The 19,833-nt window shown below is 47.6% G+C and overlaps 1 protein-coding gene across 6 annotated transcripts in view; it reads right to left on the bottom strand.

Moving 5' to 3' along the window:
- frmd4a (FERM domain containing 4A) overlaps positions 1–19,833 on the bottom strand; it is a 136,806-nt gene that overhangs the window by 65,589 nt on the left and 51,384 nt on the right. For 2 of the 6 annotated variants that reach the window (XM_023808894.2, XM_072702662.1), the window contains exon 1: positions 5,015–5,245. The exons of 3 other annotated variants lie outside the window; for them this stretch is intronic. In XM_023808894.2, the coding sequence (XP_023664662.1) occupies positions 5,015–5,107 (93 nt within the window). In that variant the 5' untranslated portion in view covers positions 5,108–5,245. Of the gene's footprint in view, positions 1–5,014; positions 5,246–13,522; positions 13,755–19,833 lie in introns of those variants that run through there. One more of the 6 variants, XM_072702702.1, reaches the window with a different exon arrangement.

Here is a 19,833-nt window from a genome sequence, read left to right as displayed (position 1 = left end):
TGACCCCTCTGTAAGAATTATGGTCCCTCTTATGCCCCTCACTTTAAAAAAGTACCAGAATGGCCCCTGTTGGCCCCATGGCTCAGTGGGTGGCCTGATACTCAGAGGGTTGTGGGTTCGATTCCCATCTCCTGCCCGCTCTGTGAGCGTGGCATTCACACATCCTCCCTTCATTGCCTCCGTTAGTTGCTTAGATGTCAGCACACCAGGCGCCTAGAGTAAATGGGATTTACCATGACCGTTGTCCTGCGGCAAGTTAGGTCACGCATCGACGCGAGTGAGCGATGGATGGATGGAGAGATGCCGCATGGCGTGAAACGGCGAAAGAGGCAATTACTGAATTATGGATGAAATCGGCCGAATCACATCTGCGGAAACAGAGAGCGTGGACTGCAAACGAAGCTCACGCCGTCTCAGATTATTTCCTCGCGGTTGGGGGGGGGGGGTGATCAATCACGGTCCGTCAAGGCCTTTAAATGCCAGGTATGGGGAGTAGGGATCGATATGAATTAATAGCGCTACTCTACTTAACCGGCCCTGGAGAGGACGGCAAACAACCCCCCCCCCCCCCACCATCGCAGCATTAGGAAAACAGTCTGATGCCAGTCAGGCACCAACGTTTGAAGTCCCCCCCCCTGTTTTACACTGACCTAGTTCATATATAGGCTAATTAAATGCTTGGAGTTCTCAGAAGATACATATTGATGAGGATTTCAGGATAAAAGATAAAAGATTCCAATCAGAGGATCGGGAATCAAGGGCAGTAGCGGATACAAGCGTGTGACACAAACATGTTTTGGGCCCCATTGATCAGACTCGCGTTCACAGACGGGGGGGCTGGTTCGGCCCCTACAGGCGCTGACACAAAAGCTCTCCATTTCCTGTTTCGGGGAATGTGGAACTCCTCCCCCCCCCCGACCAGTGCTGGGTGACCCTCACCATGCCCCCTCTAGTCCACTGTTTCGCTTTTGGGGAGGGGGCAGTGAATCAGATTAAAACTTTGAAGGTTCAGAGAAGTTCCAGTCGCAAGAGATCTGAAGCCCCCGGAGGTCCTCCATGAGATGGGGGCTGTAGACATTTATCAGATTCCTCCCACAGCCAGGCATTTCCATAAATGGTCATTTTGGGGTAAAATGAGCTTTAGTATTGCGGTGTTGTGGTCGTGGTATGCTTTCTCCACAAGGGGAGTCCACAAACCATCACTGACCCCCATAACTCCATAACTAAATGCTAAAGTGTGAAATGGGTTAAGGAAATTGTAGGCCATCCATCAATCCATCTATCTATCTAACCAACTATCCATCCATCCATCCATTTCTCCAGTACAGGGTCACGGTGCCAGGAAATTAACCCCTTATTGCTAGTGTTAGAAAGACAGTATAGTAGAGGAGCTCTAGAACATGGGGAGATCTTCCATGCTCAACAGTCCAGGTCAAGCATTTTTCAGTAACCATCCAGCATCCGGGGCACGGCACGTGACTGAGAGGTCACAAGGTTACGACTCTGCTCACCGGTGGCCAGTCACCAAACTGCATGATGCCCTCGGCCTCAGCTTTCAGAGTTTGGATGACGAGAATCAGTCGCAGGAGATAAACAGCTTGTGAAAGGCAAAAAAGCAGCTCCAGACAAAAAGGAAAACGAAACTCGGCACGCCACAAACGTCTCAAACACCCAAACCAAATGTTGAAAGCACCGAGGAGTCTTTTGAAGAAGAAGAAGGCGAAAATGTTTGAAGGAGAACAGTTATGGTTTCATGGAGAGCGCTGGCTTGCAGGTTCTCAGGCTTGTCCAGGCCTTTAGTCAAAGGCTCAATTAGTGCTGGTGCTTTGCCGACAGATGATGTTACTTAGCGCGCAGTAGTGCTGCGGGCACTTTGCATATATCGTCTGTTTCCATGCAAGAACTGGCTAATTAAAAATTTTGCAGGCAACTTGCTTCAATTTTTGCTCAGTAGGGATTCTGGTAACCTCTCTATGTTTCCTGGGAAACTGTGACTGAGTTTTTCTTAAAATAAAATGATCATTCCCGACTCTTCACCCTTTTGATGCTAAAGGACTTATTTTTTTTGTTCAGGGAATCGTGGGTTAAGTTTAGTAACAGGGGCAGCAGAAATGGTGACGAATCCAGAACGTGAAGCCTTTCTGTCCTCATTGATTCACGAATAGTTCAGCTTTGGTAATACCTCCCAGCAGAGTTGGTTTATCCCACTATTCACGGTCCTAAAGTCATTTGTGGCAAAAACATTTTAAAAAAAGTTTAATTCACCTAATAGACATTGCTTAATTAGTGTAGGAGATGATTAGGTCAAACAGAAGATGCGGTCATTAATCTTCAGGTCAATAGAACATCTATAATGCACAGGATTGGTGGTCTGTTCTGGGACGAGGCTCTAGTACTCCAATTAAATGCATTTGTTTTGAATGAATCGTCTTCTGTGATGACATCACACGTGTTCCCCAAGACCAAAGGTGACCCTCATCTTCAGGCTTCATGCTCTGACTCCAGAGGAACCAGAACCATTGTCTGCAGGGTAGTATTTCCACTCTCTTAGCTCTTACCATGGCAAGTCTGCACGATCAAGTTGGCAGACATATATGTGCACATGTAGACACATGCAGTGACATAGTGCAGTCTTAACTCAATCTAATACTCTCAGTAGCATTTCACAAGTATGACACTGCCAAACCCATATTGTGGTTGTGAATTGCGGGGGAAAGGGGTCTGCCTGATGACAGCTGTGTGTACAGCTGAATAGAAGAATATATTGCAGTATGAACTGGGTCAGCAGTTAGACTGGATATACTGAATGCATCTCCTTTGGATTAATAAACATGTGTGTGTCCTGAAGGCTGAGGCTTAAGTCTCCCCAGAAAAGAAAAGAACAAATGTCAGAATCAACATTTGAAAGCCAATAAAGTAAAATTATGCAAGAAACTTGTGCGGAAGAACGAAATCAGAATAATGTGAAAGTGCATCCACCACGACCCTGTACTGAGTATATTAATGGCTGGATGGATGAACAGATGGATGGATGGAAGAGCAGAGCTGTAAGACCAGGAGTTCTGATACTAAATTTCCCCCGAATCACTGAGAATGATGTCAGAGAGACATACAAAACCACGGCAAACTGAGAACGGCATCAAAGGCAGACCAAAGAAACCCTGATCGTACAGTGCCCTCCCCCAACGCCACCCCACCCTCACGCCAAGAAGACTGCGACTACATCTGGGGAGACACAGACAGACACAAGCGTTACGGAGTCTCACTCCGGCCCCCATAAATCAGTCGCTTTTACCTAGCATTCAGATTTACTGGTGTGTGAAATTGAATGTGAGCGATTGCTTGTGAGGAGTGTCTGTGTTTATTTCCTCAGCCCGTGGACCGTAACTTACATCAGAGCAAGGTGCCCCCCCCCCCCCACACACACATCCCTGAATGCCCATAGACCCAAGGGACTTCATCGCCTGCCACTTTGTCCCTCTATGTTCCTACGATGGTCTCGACCCGCAGTTCTGATCTGAATAATAAGCGGAGAGTTCAGCCAGGTGAGAGCCGAACAGCGGGTCGTAAATATGGAAATTCACAAACACTTCACAGACAACTATGCTCCCAAAGGACAGCAGAGACGCAGAACCCGTGTGGCAGGTGACCCTGCAGGACCCAGCTGGGGTGCCCCCCCCCCAACCCACACAAGTCACATATCGACCCCGTCTGGTCCCCAGACAGCTCCCGCCTAAACGAGAGGACGCTCGCATGCCCTGTTGCCACGCAGAGGCCATTAATTCAAGACCTGCCCAGGTTTAGATAGACCAGTACCAGTTTGAGGTGGGCTCCAGTCATGTTTGCCCCCAGCCAGACATGAGTAACGCAACATAATGCGTGTCCCTCTCTGGCAACGAGATCCGACTGGAAGGAGAGGCACAAACTTCCTTTTAATTCCCCCCCTCCTCAGCCCCCCCGTACCCACAGGGGATAAAATTGAGCTTCTCGATTCGGTTAATCCACCACAGACGTGACTGTGACCGGACCTTCCTCTGTGTGCATCAGTGCTGACTGGCTGAGCTGCAGGTTAAGCTGATTAGACCCCAAAACCATTAAGAGAAAGTTGAATTTGCAGGGCTACAGAAAAGCAGCAGCTAACAGACGCTCACCACTGATTCACACTCATCTCAATTAACGTGGCGGTGGCTTTCGGTGCACAAAGACAACGAAAGTGTGATGGGGACCACGCAAGTGTCATTTTATAGGCTGCCCTGTTAAATATCGAACATGGAAGCCAGACATAGGGAAGAGAGAAGCTCCTGATCAAATATGCACACTGCTTAATTAATCTGCCGTCATACTGCACCGACATCTCGCTTCCAGTGAGAACAGGAGTGTTTACCCTGCGCCACGAATCTGAGCTACGCAGTAACTGTCATATTTTGGCCGGAGATTCCATAGGAATTCACTGACCAAACAAACCACCACATAAATTTGGGCGGTTTTGCATATCATCACATGTGGATCTGCCAGAATCTCTGATGGTGTCCCGGTCCCCCGTACGAACGACGCCATACGCAGTAGCTGCTAACTTCTGCCTGCAAGTCACAGCACGTCCCCCCAGGCCAGACTTCCCTGCCCTGTTCTTGATGCCCGACAGCCCTTTAAAAACTACACCCACGCAGCTGTTTCCTGGCAGGGGGCGGGTCATCACGGCAACACCGCTTGGCGTCGGACCCGTGCCGGGACACCACCACGCCGTGCGTCACATCTGCCCGTCTTGCCTCTCGTACCCGTCCCGTGAGACAGGTGGTGGGGGGGGGGGGAGCAGCGGTAACTACAAACGAAACTTAAATGACGACCGGCCGGGGGTGTCACAGGCGTCTGCGAGATCCCTCTGCCCCAGATTAAAAGCTTTGCCCTCTAATTTAGGGATTACAGGGAAGCAAACCCCCCCCTGTTTAAATGTAGGTGCTCTGACAGCGGCGCAGATAGACGGCGGGGGGGTTGGATGGAGGACGAGGCGTCTTACCCGCTCGCCGCTGCTTCTCCGGAGCGTCCCTCCCGGCAGCTTGAGCAGCAGCCTGCGGCTGCGACCCGGTGTAACGGCCGCCTGCACCACCATGGCGTGGCGCCCTCTGCCTGTCCGGGTCTGCGTGTGCGCGCTGTGCCCCTGTCTCCGCCCGCCTGCTTGTGCGTGTGCGCTGTCCCAGCCCAACAGCTCCTCTCTGCTCCTCACCGCTGCGCTCTGAGTGCCGGCCAAACAGCGGTATGCCGACTACATGCCCCCCCCCCCACCAAACCTCCACCGCTCCCTCCCTCTCTGAGCGTCAGTGCTATGAATCATGGGACGGCCCATTTCGGGCGGCTGGTCTCCGCCTGCATTCTCTTCCCCCTCCTGTGCTGTTGAGCGACACAGTCTGCCGCCCCTCTTTCTATCTCCCCAGCCCCAGGGTGGGGGGTGGGGACAGCTGGGAGAAGGGGGGGGGGGGGTGGATCTTGTGTTTATGAGACTGAAGCATAAAGTATCACCCCTGGGGAGAGCGGTCCCAAAACGTCAGCGCCTTAATCGGGTCGGTGGTTTGAACATGCAGCTTCCCCACGTTGCGGGGCCATGTGACCACGGGGACACCAGCCGTCGGCCGCTCTTCATCACCCGTCAGGTCACGTGGAGCGACTCGAACAGCAAACATGACGCTCAGCCATCTGGCGTGCAGATTAAGAGGCAAAAAAAAAAACATCCATCCTTTCACCCGGATCCATCCCGTGCTGGTAAAACGGGCCCCGGGAGCCAGTGACATAACGTTCGACCTGGTAATGCTCAGAAGCCCTTTCGGCAATTACCCAGCATGCTCTGCTTTATGAGCACACCGATTGTATACAGCATACACGAGCCAGCGCCTCTACACCAGCCGGTCCAAGCCCTGAATTAAGCACCACGCTCTATTATGTGTTCCCCTGCCCCGTCCAAAAACCGCCTGACCGTTACTAATGACCGTTAACACGCTTGCTTAGACGACCCGTGCCACTTAGACAGAAAGAAAGTTCCGGATACATGTGCAGCTGTGCCACTTGATCAGCCACGGATTGCAAAAAGAAAAAAAAAAAGTTTTTTTCTTCTTTGTGAAAAGGAGACAGGATGGACAGAGTAAGGCCGAGGCTGGTGAGGGTGTTTAATCAAACCCAGATGTGGTCGGGCTCTGATATTCTTTGTCTGCAGTGAGATCTGACTGAAGAGAGCTTGAGGGTGGTGAAAGATCTTCTGACCGACCTGGATAGACACGGCTCTCCATGATATCAGGGATAAAAGTGGCGGCATGTGTATAGGCAGCGGGGCAGTTTTGGTGAGGTCCTCTGAAGGACAACCGCTGAAGGACAACCGCTGAAGGACAACCGCTGAAGGACAACCGCTGAAGGACAACCGCTGAAGCACCGTTAGAGGACGGTCCGTCGTCACGGAGATCGCTTTTCGGGGCTGTGGTCGCGCTCGTGGTCGTTAGGCAGATCATTAGCAGTGAGTAAGAGCCTCGCGAGCTCTAAATCATTAGCAAATTATGCACTTATACTTGATGTATATTTCTAAATGTGCCTTCGACATTTATAAAGGAACGACAGATATAATGAGTCAAAGACGATTAAAAATGACCGTGCGATGATAAATTTACTGGTCAAGACTAGAGACGAGACTAATCTGTTTATCTGTGGTCTGACAGAATGTCAAGTTAGGAATGGTAAGATGTTAAAAAAATAAAAAAGCAAAACCGCAAACACATAAATCGGCCCTGTTTAAAGACTGGGGCTCATGCTTGGTGCAGAGCATCATGGGTAGTTAACACTGGATACTGTTTTACGGATGGATGACCGAGCACCAGCGTGGGAATCCTGTGTCTGCGTGCCCGGGGTCCTCAGACACCAGCGTTGGGTCTTTTTCCATAATAACCCAAACTGACACACATATGCCAAGCAAAGGGGCTGGCAGCAAGTAAATTAACCCATGAATAGATCATCGCTGTGGGGCATCTGAAACTAAAAAGTAAATGGCAACATCCAATGGATATTAATTATTGAATCCTCCCTACTGATGGACCTATTTAAAATCCTATTACTGGTGAATAGGGGGGGTTAATTCGCCAAGAAAAGGATTTTAAGCTTGATGCAAACATTTGACGGGTCAGACAGGAGACACGCAATGAAAGGGTGGAGGATAATGAGACATTCCTGCCCCCACCCCACCCCACCCCCCTTCCCAAGCATTCTCTGCAAACACCCCTACTGAAAGCAGGGCATCAAAAAACGTAATTTCAGGGGAGACACCCAGCTCACAATTTCCACCTTAGAACATCCCGGCATTGAAGGAGTGTGAAAAAGGAGGGATGACTCTCTGTTTGGAGTGTAGGTTCCCGATTCAGAATCCTCAAAGTTCAGGTCGTAACAGCATGCTTTTTAAAGACATCCAGATGTGGAGTGATCCCGGGCGGGCGTCTTGCCAGGCGGCACTGAAACCACCCACAGCCCATTTCAAATCATAACAAACACCATCGGCACGCCGTCACGGAGACCCGCAGTCCGACGGACACAGAGCGAGCTCCAGCCCATGAGTCCATCAGCGGTCCGACGTGGAAAATCCCCCTAAAACATGCGGCATAATCTCTACAGCGCTAGTTTGCTAATCGAGCGTAGCCACCGCGTGCTGAAGCTGCTCCCTTTCTGCAAATCCGGCCCGAATACAAAGGCCGTGAAATAAAACTCCCTCATCCCTTGGACAGATTTCAATTCCGCTCCATCGTTACGCAGATATCACCTCGAAACGACTTTAATAATTCATAATTCACTGAAACCGAATGTATTATAATGACTGTGGGAGGGGGGAAATCTGAAAACATGAATAACAGCCTGGTTTTACACGGCAAACTGACACTGTTGGGTGGAGGGGAGCATTTTGCTTTCAAGCTCCGGAATTAAGTCTGACAGCTTCCTCATCAGCATGTCCGCATCCAGTCACACGTGAGACCTGTAGGTGCCACTCAAACATTCCCCCAGGTAAGTAATCATGATACCTTCGGAAATAAATACCAACTGAAGGATTTAATGCCTCATCATGAACTCTGGATTCAACCAGTAGAACCCACATGAGTTTCTGTTTTGAAATCTAGCAGCTCAGTCTATGGGAAATGAAGCACAGTTTTATCAGAATTGCATAAATTCTAAGTGTCAGCTGAACATCCAGATCATAAACAGGTTGTGTTGGGATGGTGTGTGGCTCAGTGGCATCAGCCACTGTGCCTGTGACCAGAAAGGCAGCAGTTCACATCCCAGGTTCAGCCCAATGATTTCACTTAAACAAGACCCTGAACCCGCAACTGATCCAGGGACTGTCTGACCCTGCTTTCCAGTGGTGGAGATTTCAGGTCCAGAGTACAAATCCAGACCAAGATTTAGTTTAATAGTGTGTTGCTTTAGATCAGGGGTGGGCCAGTGTGTATGCAGCTTTTCACTGCAACCCCCTAATTAGGTCACTAATTAGAGGACTGATTGGCTGAGGAGTTCTCACACCTGACCGAAAGGTTACCCCAAAAACCTGCATACGCACCGGCCCTTTGCGGATAAGATTGCCCACCCCTGCTTAAACGTTTCTACTATATTCATATGTATATATATGTCCAAATAATGGTGCTTTCATAAGAAGCTCAGTCCAGTCTCACAGACAACCGAGCAGGGCCTGTTCCTGGACACACCCCTACTCTCTTTCTGTTAGCCCGGCCCCTATCACAAACGCAAAGTGCAGGCAGAAGGCCGAGATGGTTGTGTGGTCTTGTCCCGGGACCTGAAATCTAAACAATGTCCTGGGAATCTGCAAACGTGCAGCGTCATGTTTGTACAACGCCAAGAGATCATCAAGTTCTCTGCTAACCCATCCTCAGACCCACCCTGTAATAAACTGTCATAAACAAAAACAGCTGATGTGCATGCATGCTCCCACAATGAAGACATCTGACATTCAATGAACCGATTCCCATCGTGCCAGACAGAGCTTGGTTCCTGCAGGAATGAAGTGATTCTTTTATTTATCATTTCTACAAGTATGGGTAGATGTACACTGGAATGAGTCTTTTTACATATCCCATCTTGCTCTCCTTTGAGAGACACATAGACAAGAGCGAAGGCAGCTTGCAGAGTCAGCCAGTGTGCGGCACCCCTGTTATTCAAAGGTCCAACAGCAGCATTACTCTGCTCATCTCAGGATTTGAACCAGCAACCATCCCGTTGCAGTCATAGAGTCCTTCTGAGCCACACACTTGTTCCCAACCAAGGCAGCGTGGCCAGCCGGCCTGCATGAGTTCACAGGTCAGAATTGTCAACCACCCTTGAGCGACTGGGACTATAACCCATGTGGTGTCCTCTCCAGGCCATCGGGGAGCCTCCAAGAGCTAAAGGAGCATCGCTAACGCTAACATAGGAAGAGAATCCGGCTTCGGGGCGATGCGGGATCGAGAGAGAGCTGCTCTGGCTCTGTGGCCAGCCCACCCCTGGGCACCCGAAGGGGTAGGAGAGACCAGTGCAGGGTGCTCGCGGGCCACAGCGCGGAGCTACCGCTCTACTTATACCGCATCAGCAGTTAGCAGCCATCTGCATCAACAAAGGCACGCTGTCTTACCCCAACACAGGGCAGCTATTCGCGAGCGAGAGCTGGGCACCAACAATGCAATCGCTTCACTTTATACAGTTGTGTTCAGAATAATAGCAGTGTGTCAAAAAAAAGTGAATAAAGCTAAAAATCCTTATAATAGTTTTTATTTCCATACATGCAAATGCATTGGGAACACTACAAATTCTATTCCAAATCAAAAGAAGTAGAGAAATTCATCACATTTGTGTTACTCCTTTACAGAAAGTGAAGGAACGGGAATATCAGGCTGTTCAAAAAATGTCCACATTCTTCTTTACAAACTCAAAGATTCACTGTATGAATTGAAAAATGTTTTAAGATTTCGCTTTCCTTTGAATCATTGAACTAATATTTCATTGGATAACCACTGTTTCTGAGAAATGCTGCACATCTGTGTTGTATGGAGTCGACCAACTTCTGGCACCTGTGAACAGGTATTCCAGCCCAGGATGATTGGACTACATTTCTTGGATTTGCCTCAGAAACAGCATTTTTGATGTCACCCCACAAGTTTTCTATTGGATTAAGGTCCGGGGATTGGGCTGGTCACTCCATAACGTCAATCTTGTTGGTCTGGAACCAAGATGTTGCTCATGTGTTCGGGGTCGTTGTCTTGTTGAAACACCCATTTCAAGGGCATTTCCTCTTCAGCATAAGGCAACATGACCTCTTCAAGTATTTTGAGGTATTCAAACTGATCCATGATCCCTGGTATGTGATAAATAGGCCCTCCACCGTAGTATGACAAACATCCCCATAACATGATGCTTGCACCACCATGCTTCACTGTCTTCACAGTGTACTGTGGCTTGAATTCAGTGTTTGGGGGTCATTTGACAAACTGTCTGCAGCCACTAGACCCAAAAAGAACAATCTTGCTTCCATCAGTCCACAAAATGTTGCGGCGTTTCTCTTTAGGCCAGTCAATGTGTTCTTTGGCAAATTGTAACCTCTTCAGCACGTGTCTTTTTTCCAGCAATGGGACTTCATATAGGCGTCATCTGATTGTAATAGTACTCACAGATAACTTTAGACCTTCTTTGATCTTCCTGGAGCTGATCATTGGCTGAGTCTTTGCCATCTTGGCTATTCTTCGATCCATTCGAATGGTAGTTTTTCGTTTTCTTCCACGTCTTTTAGGTTTTGGTTGCCATTTTAAAGCATTTACGATCATTTCAGCAGAGCAGCCTATCATTTTCTGCACTTCTTTATATGTTTTCCCCTCTCCAATCAACTTTTTAATCAAGGTATGCTGTTCTTCTGAACAATGTCTGAAGTGACTCAGAATTTCAGAGAGAAATGCATGTACAACATTTGCTGCCTTCCTTCCTTAAATAAGGCCATAACTGCTATTATTTTGAACACAACTGCATGTGTAGCTGTTGCTTTTCAACAGGGGACTGTTTTCTGAATTTATTGTTGACTGCCAAGCTTCCTTAGGTCTTTAACTACAGATTATCGCAACAGCCAGACCCCCGATCAGCTGGGGATTCAGTAAACGGATTCAGCCGTGCCGACCGAAGTGTCCTCAAAGACCATTTCGATAATTTAGGAGCTATAAAGGCCACTATCACCTGAGTGTCCATGGCTTTGGTGTCTGATTCAGGACATAATGTCTGTAACACAGCTCAGGTGATGGTGTGTGTGTGTGTGGGGGGGGGGGGGGGAGGTACTGAACAGCCCATAATAAACACAAGCATCTGCAGCCCTCTCAAAGACGAAAGGTCGCCTTGTATCACATGGAAATTTTGGAAAGCAACGTTAAAGCAATACACCATTTCTATGCTCTGCTTGGCAAAGGGGAATGTCTAGCAATTTACCGTCTGGAATCCATTAGGAGAAAACAGACCTAGCCTTTCACATGCATCAAGATTCATAATTAATACACATCCGCCTGGAAGAGATTAATAAACTCCCCTGTTTTAATTTTCGTGTTGCCCATGTTAGACAGTCAGGATATTCAGGACTAAATCAGGCCCATTTAAGAACGGTTCCGTATATCTTGATCTGTCGTCGGCATGATCCAGCTCCTCTATGAAGACTGAGAATTCCAAGTAACAGCCCTGGGGTTCTCTGTGACAGCTGGATGTTCTGTCTGGTTTTGTCCGGCGTGTAACCCTAGCTAGCTCCAAAGCCAGACTCCCTCCTGGATGGGATGCAGCTGTAGCCACCTGATCCAGTTGTTTTGGGAAAGAAAATAATTACAGAAACCGAAGAGGACCGTAACAGGCGACTCGCGGCGTGGCCCTTCCACGCCAGTCCTCCTTCGGCACTCGGCGAAACATAAACAGAGCGGCTTTAACATAGGAGCGCTCCTCTCGCTCCGAGCTCTGCTACGACGTCTGACCTCCGAAGACGGGGGCGGCATGGGACCTTGAAGTTTCTGCACGTTTATGAGCTGGGGGAATTGGTCTCACATGTGAAACAGGAAGGGGGCAGCAACAGCCAAGACTATGGTAATGATTCACAAATAATTGCGGCTGTGGCGCCCTGCCCACGTGCTTTAATAGGCGGTCACAATGTTCCCAAAACAGCACTGAAGAGCCCTAGCATTTAGCCTTAGTTTGGTAACTATTTATCAGGGCTAGTGTGGCCTCAGATGTTCCTCCTAGATTGGAGAATGCTGGCTGTTTATCAGTAGAACCGAGACCAACATAAGGAACGCAGGTAATCCTTAGGAACACAAGGATATATAACACAAAATAATGTCTAACCCAAAATACAACAAACCCCTAAAAGACGTTCAGAATGAGTGGATGATTGCATGATATACGGAAGCTGCTCACTGTCCAAGGAGTCTATCAGTTTCGAGGTTGATTATATGGCCACATTTTCCAGTTGCAATGCAGTGCAGCAGGATGCAACCCAAGAAACCGCAACAAGTTGATTAACTGCATAGTAAATGCAAGTAATTCACGTAAAGAGTGTTTACTATGCGTTCGGCTAACCGTATGCAGACAGTCCCCTAAAATGAAAGAGACGGACCTATGAAAGATGAATGCAGTGCTTTCACAGTGTGATCTGCGCTTGGCTTCGGTTCGGTGCTTGGTGAGACAAGCTCGAGTGGCGCAGAAAATGAAAACCCAGACTAACGCGTCCTTTAATTGTTTTCCAATTAACTGCAGACGTCGGTGGTGTCCCCCGGCGCACAGAAACACTTAACGATTCCAAACGAAGCCGGGCATCGCCACTTCCAAATGCGCATAAACACTCCCTTTTCGCAAGCAGCATATGTTCACAATATGCCCTAATAAATGGAATAATTCCCGTTTTAAAATCAGTCTGCCAGAAGCTTCATTCCTTGGCTATTTTAGAAAGGACTCAGGAACAGCCGCTAGGGGAAAGAAGCAGTTTGAATCTCCAGATCTTCTGTTCAGAAAGACTTCAAAGCTTACATGCATGCAAAAGAAATTCAAAGGTACAGGACAATCAAATGTTCTTCTTCAACAAACGGTGGATCGATGCACAATGCTGTCAGCCCATTACGATTCACGTTTCAATCAATAAAGCACCCTCACCTATTAATGATGAGACTATTGTTTATTATTAAAATATTTGATGGCCAACTGTAGCAAAATGGTAAACACTGCAAAGGTGTAACGGCAGGCATATCCAGGTGCTGGCAAAAGACCCACACCGGGCTGATTTTACAGTGATCAAAAAAAAGCATGAGAAGAAACAGGAGAAGCACAGGTGAGGTGAACAGGCACGTTTCAGAAAGGCAAGTTCTGGCAACATTAACCTGGTGTAACAGGATCACCTACCAGGGTGATTCCAGATGCAGTTGAACAGAAGCATGGAAATTACCACTCCTGTCTAAGGAACGTGAGCAAGAGAGAAAGAGAGAGGAATAGAAACAGTCTGTCCACTTACAAACATGTCCATGAGTAAGTGCTCCAGTGTCACCTCAATCTCCTCTAGCGTTGTGGCCAAGGTCATTGTGTTTCTTGGTTGGAAACTCAGAACTTCAGGGCACAGACCGTGTCCCAGCCTGGTTCCTCCCGCATCCACTGTCCTGTATCATTCCATGTCCTGGGCTGGAACACCCTTCAAAAAATGTCTGCACAGTGCAAAATTAGAGGGGGCAGCTGAGGTAGCTGATCCTCTGTTTTGTTCAGTGCCGAATTCCCCTCCCCACCCATCCCAGTCACTCTGGGCCCCAGAGCTTAACAGGAAACAATAGGTGACAAGCCATCAATGAAATTGGGCTTCTGCCTCAACATAAGGTTTGATAAGTGGTGAGGAGACCATGGGGAGATCAGCTAAAGACGTCCAGTAAATGGGGGGACTCTGGGTGATGTGGATATTTATAGGAGGGGACTTCATCACTAATTATGAACCCCTCTCTGTGGAGGGCTGACCTTTTGCGAGGCACTGTCCACAGTGGGACTCATTGTGCATAGGGGCGGCCATGGAGCCTCTGATGCTAGCTAGCCTATTCACACGGCCATGCCATCAATGGTTCTTTGTGATGGTCATTTAGCTCGATCCCGGGAACATCTATGCCCGGATAAAGGTCCCGTGGAAAAAGGAGGAAACGCTCAGCTCTCTGGCCAGAAACTTATGTAAGAAATATAAGTGGGGAGCGGGAATAAGCAGGAGAGGAAAATAGGATGGAGAACCTTTTGACGGGAAGCTCCGTGACCTATGAAGGGTGGCTCGTTACAGTCAGAATTTCCAACGCTTGCCATTTAGACTTTTACACCTCCATGAGGTCCCCTGATATGAAGGTTCTGGCCCATTTCACAATTAAAGCAAAGACAATGTCGGCCATCGATTAGGCATAACATCCAAAGGCTAAAAATCAAGCTAATCCGGAATGCGAAATCGACTGGCAACATTTTTCTTGACAAAGAAGTGCAATAATAAATATTAAGCACCACTCCACACGCTCGACTGTCTCACACCAGTGTGAAAGATGCCTGGAAGAGATCGCACAGAGCACTGAAGAGAAGGAAGGGCGCCATCTGTCCTGGTCAGACCACGCTCCCTCGTTAGAACCTGCAGAGAAACCACCATGAAACAGTTAGCCGTTCTCCACGTGATTCTCTTGGTGCTCCAACTGGACTGATCTCAGTGGAGATCTTGCTACGGTGGTCTTCACCCTGCCCCCCTGTGAGAGGGACTCTAACCCAGAGGGCTCTCAATGCCTGCCCAGAACATTCAGGAGCCTTTGAAGCTAGGCGACCGTGAAATGCGTCAAACTGAAATGCATTATGGTGGTAATAACCCAGTAGGAGAACAGCTTGTGAAAGAAGATTCTACCAAAATATAGATGCATTTCCAGACATATACGAAATAGCAGTATGTTGCAATCACAAATGCACTCTTTTAAGTTCCTCTAACTGTAGAAGATGGGGGATTGAGGGGGTCTGGATCTGCAGCCTGTGCTACAATAATACCCTCAGTGAAGCATTCTGGGACTCCCTGCCGAGCGCCTGGTGCCAGAAATAGATTACAAATTGGCCGTGTTTCCCAGAGAAAGTGCAGACGCTTCCCTGGCTGTTGGTGACACATTGACAGCCTTGTAAATGATTCAGCCCCTGGGCCACGCAGCTCAATGGCTGCGCAGAGACAGACACGGGCTATGTTTCCACGACGTTGGATTTTCCGGCAAAAAATATGTATATATCTATCTATCGTCTTCAGCACCTAAATGCCGTTTGCACCCGAATTTTCATAACTGCAGTATTAAAATCCTTAGGTCTTTTAGGAGCATAAATCAGAACAAACACGTCGCCCAGATTTTTTGTTTGGGAGAACCAAAGCACCAATGTGCTATTATCACACGTGTGCTCAAATAACTTCTAATGCTGACCTCAGTCTCTTTGCCACTAGAGGATGAGATGGCTGCGGATTTTCTTTTAGTTTCCGGAGATCCCATGGTCATGACACATTCTTTGGGGTGGATTTTTTTTCCCCCCCCCGAAGACACTCACACGGTAACCCTCGGCAACAACACACCCTTCTATCCTTAAGCTCTGCACTTCCTGTCTATCCCCAGTTTTTATTAGACTTGACTGTGGACTGAATTTCTAGACAGGTGTCAGCATTTTGTATTCCGGCCGCTATTAAAGAGTGAACTTTCCCGACATAGGTCTCCGCCGTAATGCCTGACACCCCTGCCAACTCAGCGGGGGCTCAAGCAGATGCATCCTGTGATGTACATTGGCTGCTCACCGCGACAGGATACAGGCTTCGCTGAATGACTGAACGTGTTTCAAGGAGACTGCTGTCTGCTCAAATTCACTCACGGCCCTCCGGAGTAACATGAGAACGAGGGCTCCAGCTGTTCAACCCACTGGCCGGAGAAGAATCCAGTTTGCGTTCTCTGGGCCTGTTCCGCATTGGCTGACGGAGGATTGAAGCTGGGTCACCACTCTAGGACACGCCTTGACCGGTGCATCAGTGACGAAGACCTTCATTGACTGCCTGGCAGAATGTGAAGCTAGAGATGACGAAGATGAAGATGGACCTGAGAAGGAGTGACATGAGGAGTTTGCACTTTTACACCCAACTGGCTACTGCTAAGAAGTAATCCAAAGTACGGTGCTACTAATTCATCTGTTACAGTGAGGGGGGATGGCACCGCATACCGGAAGGAAGCCCACACCATCAGCATGGTTGAAGCCAGTGCACCATTAAGGCAAACTGACATCATTTTTAACAGATACCACAATATAGTCAATGACAGTCCTTAGCTAGACAGATACATCGACAAATCATGACACGAAAAAAACAGCTTTTTTCATATCTATACCACAAGTTCCGTGATTGATCATGAACTCTTCATCAAGCCATAACATGAGTCAATAAGTCTGTCGGTCTATTCTTCAATCTGATTACTTCTACTTGGTCAACCTAAGGCACTGGTTAAGCTGGGAAGCTCTCTTGGTGATTCAATGCCACTCCAGGTGTCCGAGCCAGTTGTTAAAAACCTTGGGCCGATTTATGATAGTTCTTTTAAATAAGAACATAAGAACATAAGAAATTTACAAATGAGAGGAGGCCATTCGGCCCATCAAGCTCGTTTGGGGAGAACTTAACTCATAGCTCAGAGTTGTTAAAATCTTATCTAGCTCTGATTTAAAGGAACCCAGGGTTTTAGCTTCCGCTACACTAGCAGGAAGACTATTCCATACTCTAACTGCATGTTGTGTGAAGAAGTGCTTTCTCAAATTTGTTTTAAAATGTTCTCCCGCTAATTTCCACTTATGGCCACGAGTTCTAGTATTTAAACTAATATTGAAATAGTCATTTGGCTGAACCGCATCCAGACCTGTTAGAATCTTCTATACCTGGATCATGTCCCTCCTTAGTCTCCTTTGCTCAAGGCTAAACAGATTCAGCTCAGCTAACCTCTCCTCATAAGACATTCCTCTAAGACCAGGAATCATTCTCGTAGCCCTCCGCTGCACCTTTTCTAAGGCAGCAATGTCCTTCTTAAGGTATGGTGACCAAATCTGCACACAATATTCTAGGTGGGGTCTTACCAAGGAATTATATAATCATAGCATCACTTCCCTTGACTTAAACTCCACACACCTAGAGATGTAACCCAACATCCTATTGGCGTTTTTTATTGCTTCCCCACACTGGCGAGAGTGGGACATGGAAGCATCAACATACACACCGAGATATTTCTCGTAATCAGCTACCTTTATTTCAGTGGAACCCATAAAATATCTGTACTTTATATTTCCGCTCCCTGCATGGATTACCTTACATTTATCTGTGTTAAATTTCATCTGTCAAGTATCAGATCAAATTTGACAAACATACAGTAAGGACTATTTACCAAGGAAAGATTTAGAGAAAGTCATTCATGCCTTCATCTCCTCGCGCTTAGATTAGTAATTCCTTGTTTTCCATTTGCAGCTAGTGCAGAATGTAGAAAGTATGACTGTATCACCCCGGTACTGGCGTCTCTGCACTGGCTTCCTGTTCAATTCAGAATTGATTTTAAAATTCTGTTGCTTGTTTTTAATGGTTTTTTGACTGGTATATTTTTTGTGGCGGCGGCTCCTAAGACGTGGAATAATCTACCACTGGAGATCAGAAAAGCTCAGCTTAGAACGTTAAATCTCTGTTAAAGACTCACTTTTTTCATTTGCTTTTAACACGAGTTGTGGCTGATGTACTAATGACATTTCATTTTATTTTATTTTATTTTGTCTACATTGGGGCAGAGCGGTGGCTCCGAGGCTAGGGATCTGTGCCAGCAACTGAAAGGTTACTGGTTCAAATCCCCTGAATGCCCAGAGTGATGCTACTCCTTTGGGCCCTTAACCTGTAATTGCTTCATCTTGGGTATGACTTTAATCTACATCCAGCCCGGTAAGGAGGTCCTCCAACTTACAGGGAATAACTTGGGGGTTGGTGGCAGGTTTCAGACTCCAGCCACTGGAAAAAAACTCACACTGGTCCATTTGGACCAGTGTGGTGCTGAGATATCACCTGCCGCATGGCTGCACTCAGGTTCTCATCATCCTGGCTTAATGAAAACACCAATGAAACTTGGGGACCAATCCTTTGCCCCGGGGTTTTGACCCTACCTGGCAGCAGCTAACCTCACCAACTGACTATGACAGTAACCCCCAGACCCCACGAACATGCGACGTTGACCTCTGACTCTGCGGTTAGATTAATCTCCACTGGGTCAGTGAGTAATTGCACTCTGTGGTCACACTTGACACAGACGACTTCCTTCGTATCTTTGGTTTTTATGAGTTCCTTAGCAGTCGTTGGCTTTAATTATATTTTGATTAATATAGCTTTGAGTAGATAACTAATGGGCTATGTTTCACCAATATCTTCTGGTATAAAATGGAAATATCCCCTCTGATGGCACAGAAACGGGCACTGGGCCACCGCACACAGACACATTCAAGCCACGTGCGTCAGCCATCAATGGCACAATTGATTCTTCACAATAGCTGCTTTATTTAGCTCCATTTGCTGCTGTAGGGCTGGGGTGCCCAGAGCAGTGGCCTGTGGGTGGGGGCACACTTCACCTCCACAGCCCTTGATATTGTCTGATTCCTGGAAACAACATGCATATTCTTGAAACCTCTGTTTGGGCTTGCAGGTTATCGTAAGAAGCCACAAGACCTCGTTCAGCCCTCGTCCTGGATGCGTTCTCGGCTCCTCAGGGGGGGCTCTTTCACGCCCTTCGCGTCTTGGCGACTGAGAAAGACCTTGGCTGCTTCATTTCCCATAATTCAGGAGCTGCATGTGGCTTAGGCTGCCATTATCACCCCGAATGATGACACTAAATGATATCTAATCTGGGACCCGGCTTGGTTCTGCTTTATAAACATCTTTGCTGCCAACCACAAATCTTAGTTGCAATCTTTCCTGATCATATTTTTTTTCCATGTAGTTAAATTACATCACAAATGCTCTTGTAAGGAATTCGGGGGTTTGCCTTGGAATATCAGTGAATCCAGAACAGAGTATAGTGAGGCATTTTTTTCAACATCTATTTCATGTGCAGTTACCATGGGAACATACTACTAAAGTGCACATGGGATATTTCACAGGACGGCGGCATTAGGCCCCTCGTGCCGCTGCTCAGTTCTACACAAACTTCACCAAGGACACAAGGGGTACAAAAACTGTGGTTGATGTAAACAATTCCAGCCCCCAGAAGTTTGGCATTTTCAATCGACTGGGACTGTAGTAACAATGGCAGGCCCCCCCAGGTCTGAAAAAACAATGAAATCCAGACACTCTCATGTTCTGCTTTTCCTGAGAAGCCCTGGGGTATTAAAGTGGGCACAGGCTTTAAATAGGGGGGGTATTAAAGCGGGCACAGGCTTTAAATAGCGGGGGTATTAAAGCGGGCACAGGCTTTAAATAGCGGGGGTATTAAAGCGGGCACAGGCTTTAAATAACGGGGGTATTAAAGCGGGCACAGGCTTTAAATAACGGGGGTATTAAAGCGGGCACAGGCTTTAAATAAGGGGGTATTAAAGCGGGCACAGGCTTTAAATAGCGGGGGTATTAAAGCGGGCACAGGCTTTAAACAGCGGGGGTATTAAAGCGGGCACAGGCTTTAAATAACGGGGGTATTAAAGCGGGCACAGGCTTTAAATAACGGGGGTATTAAAGCGGGCACAGGCTTTAAATAAGGGGGTATTAAAGCGGGCACAGGCTTTAAATAGCGGGGGTATTAAAGCGGG

The sequence above is a fragment of the Paramormyrops kingsleyae genome, chromosome 1 (genome assembly GCF_048594095.1).
Source record: "Paramormyrops kingsleyae isolate MSU_618 chromosome 1, PKINGS_0.4, whole genome shotgun sequence".
Taxonomy (NCBI): domain Eukaryota; kingdom Metazoa; phylum Chordata; class Actinopteri; order Osteoglossiformes; family Mormyridae; genus Paramormyrops; species Paramormyrops kingsleyae.
The sequence above is the reverse complement of the archived record's forward strand: the minus strand, read 5'-3'. Positions and strand labels throughout refer to the sequence as shown.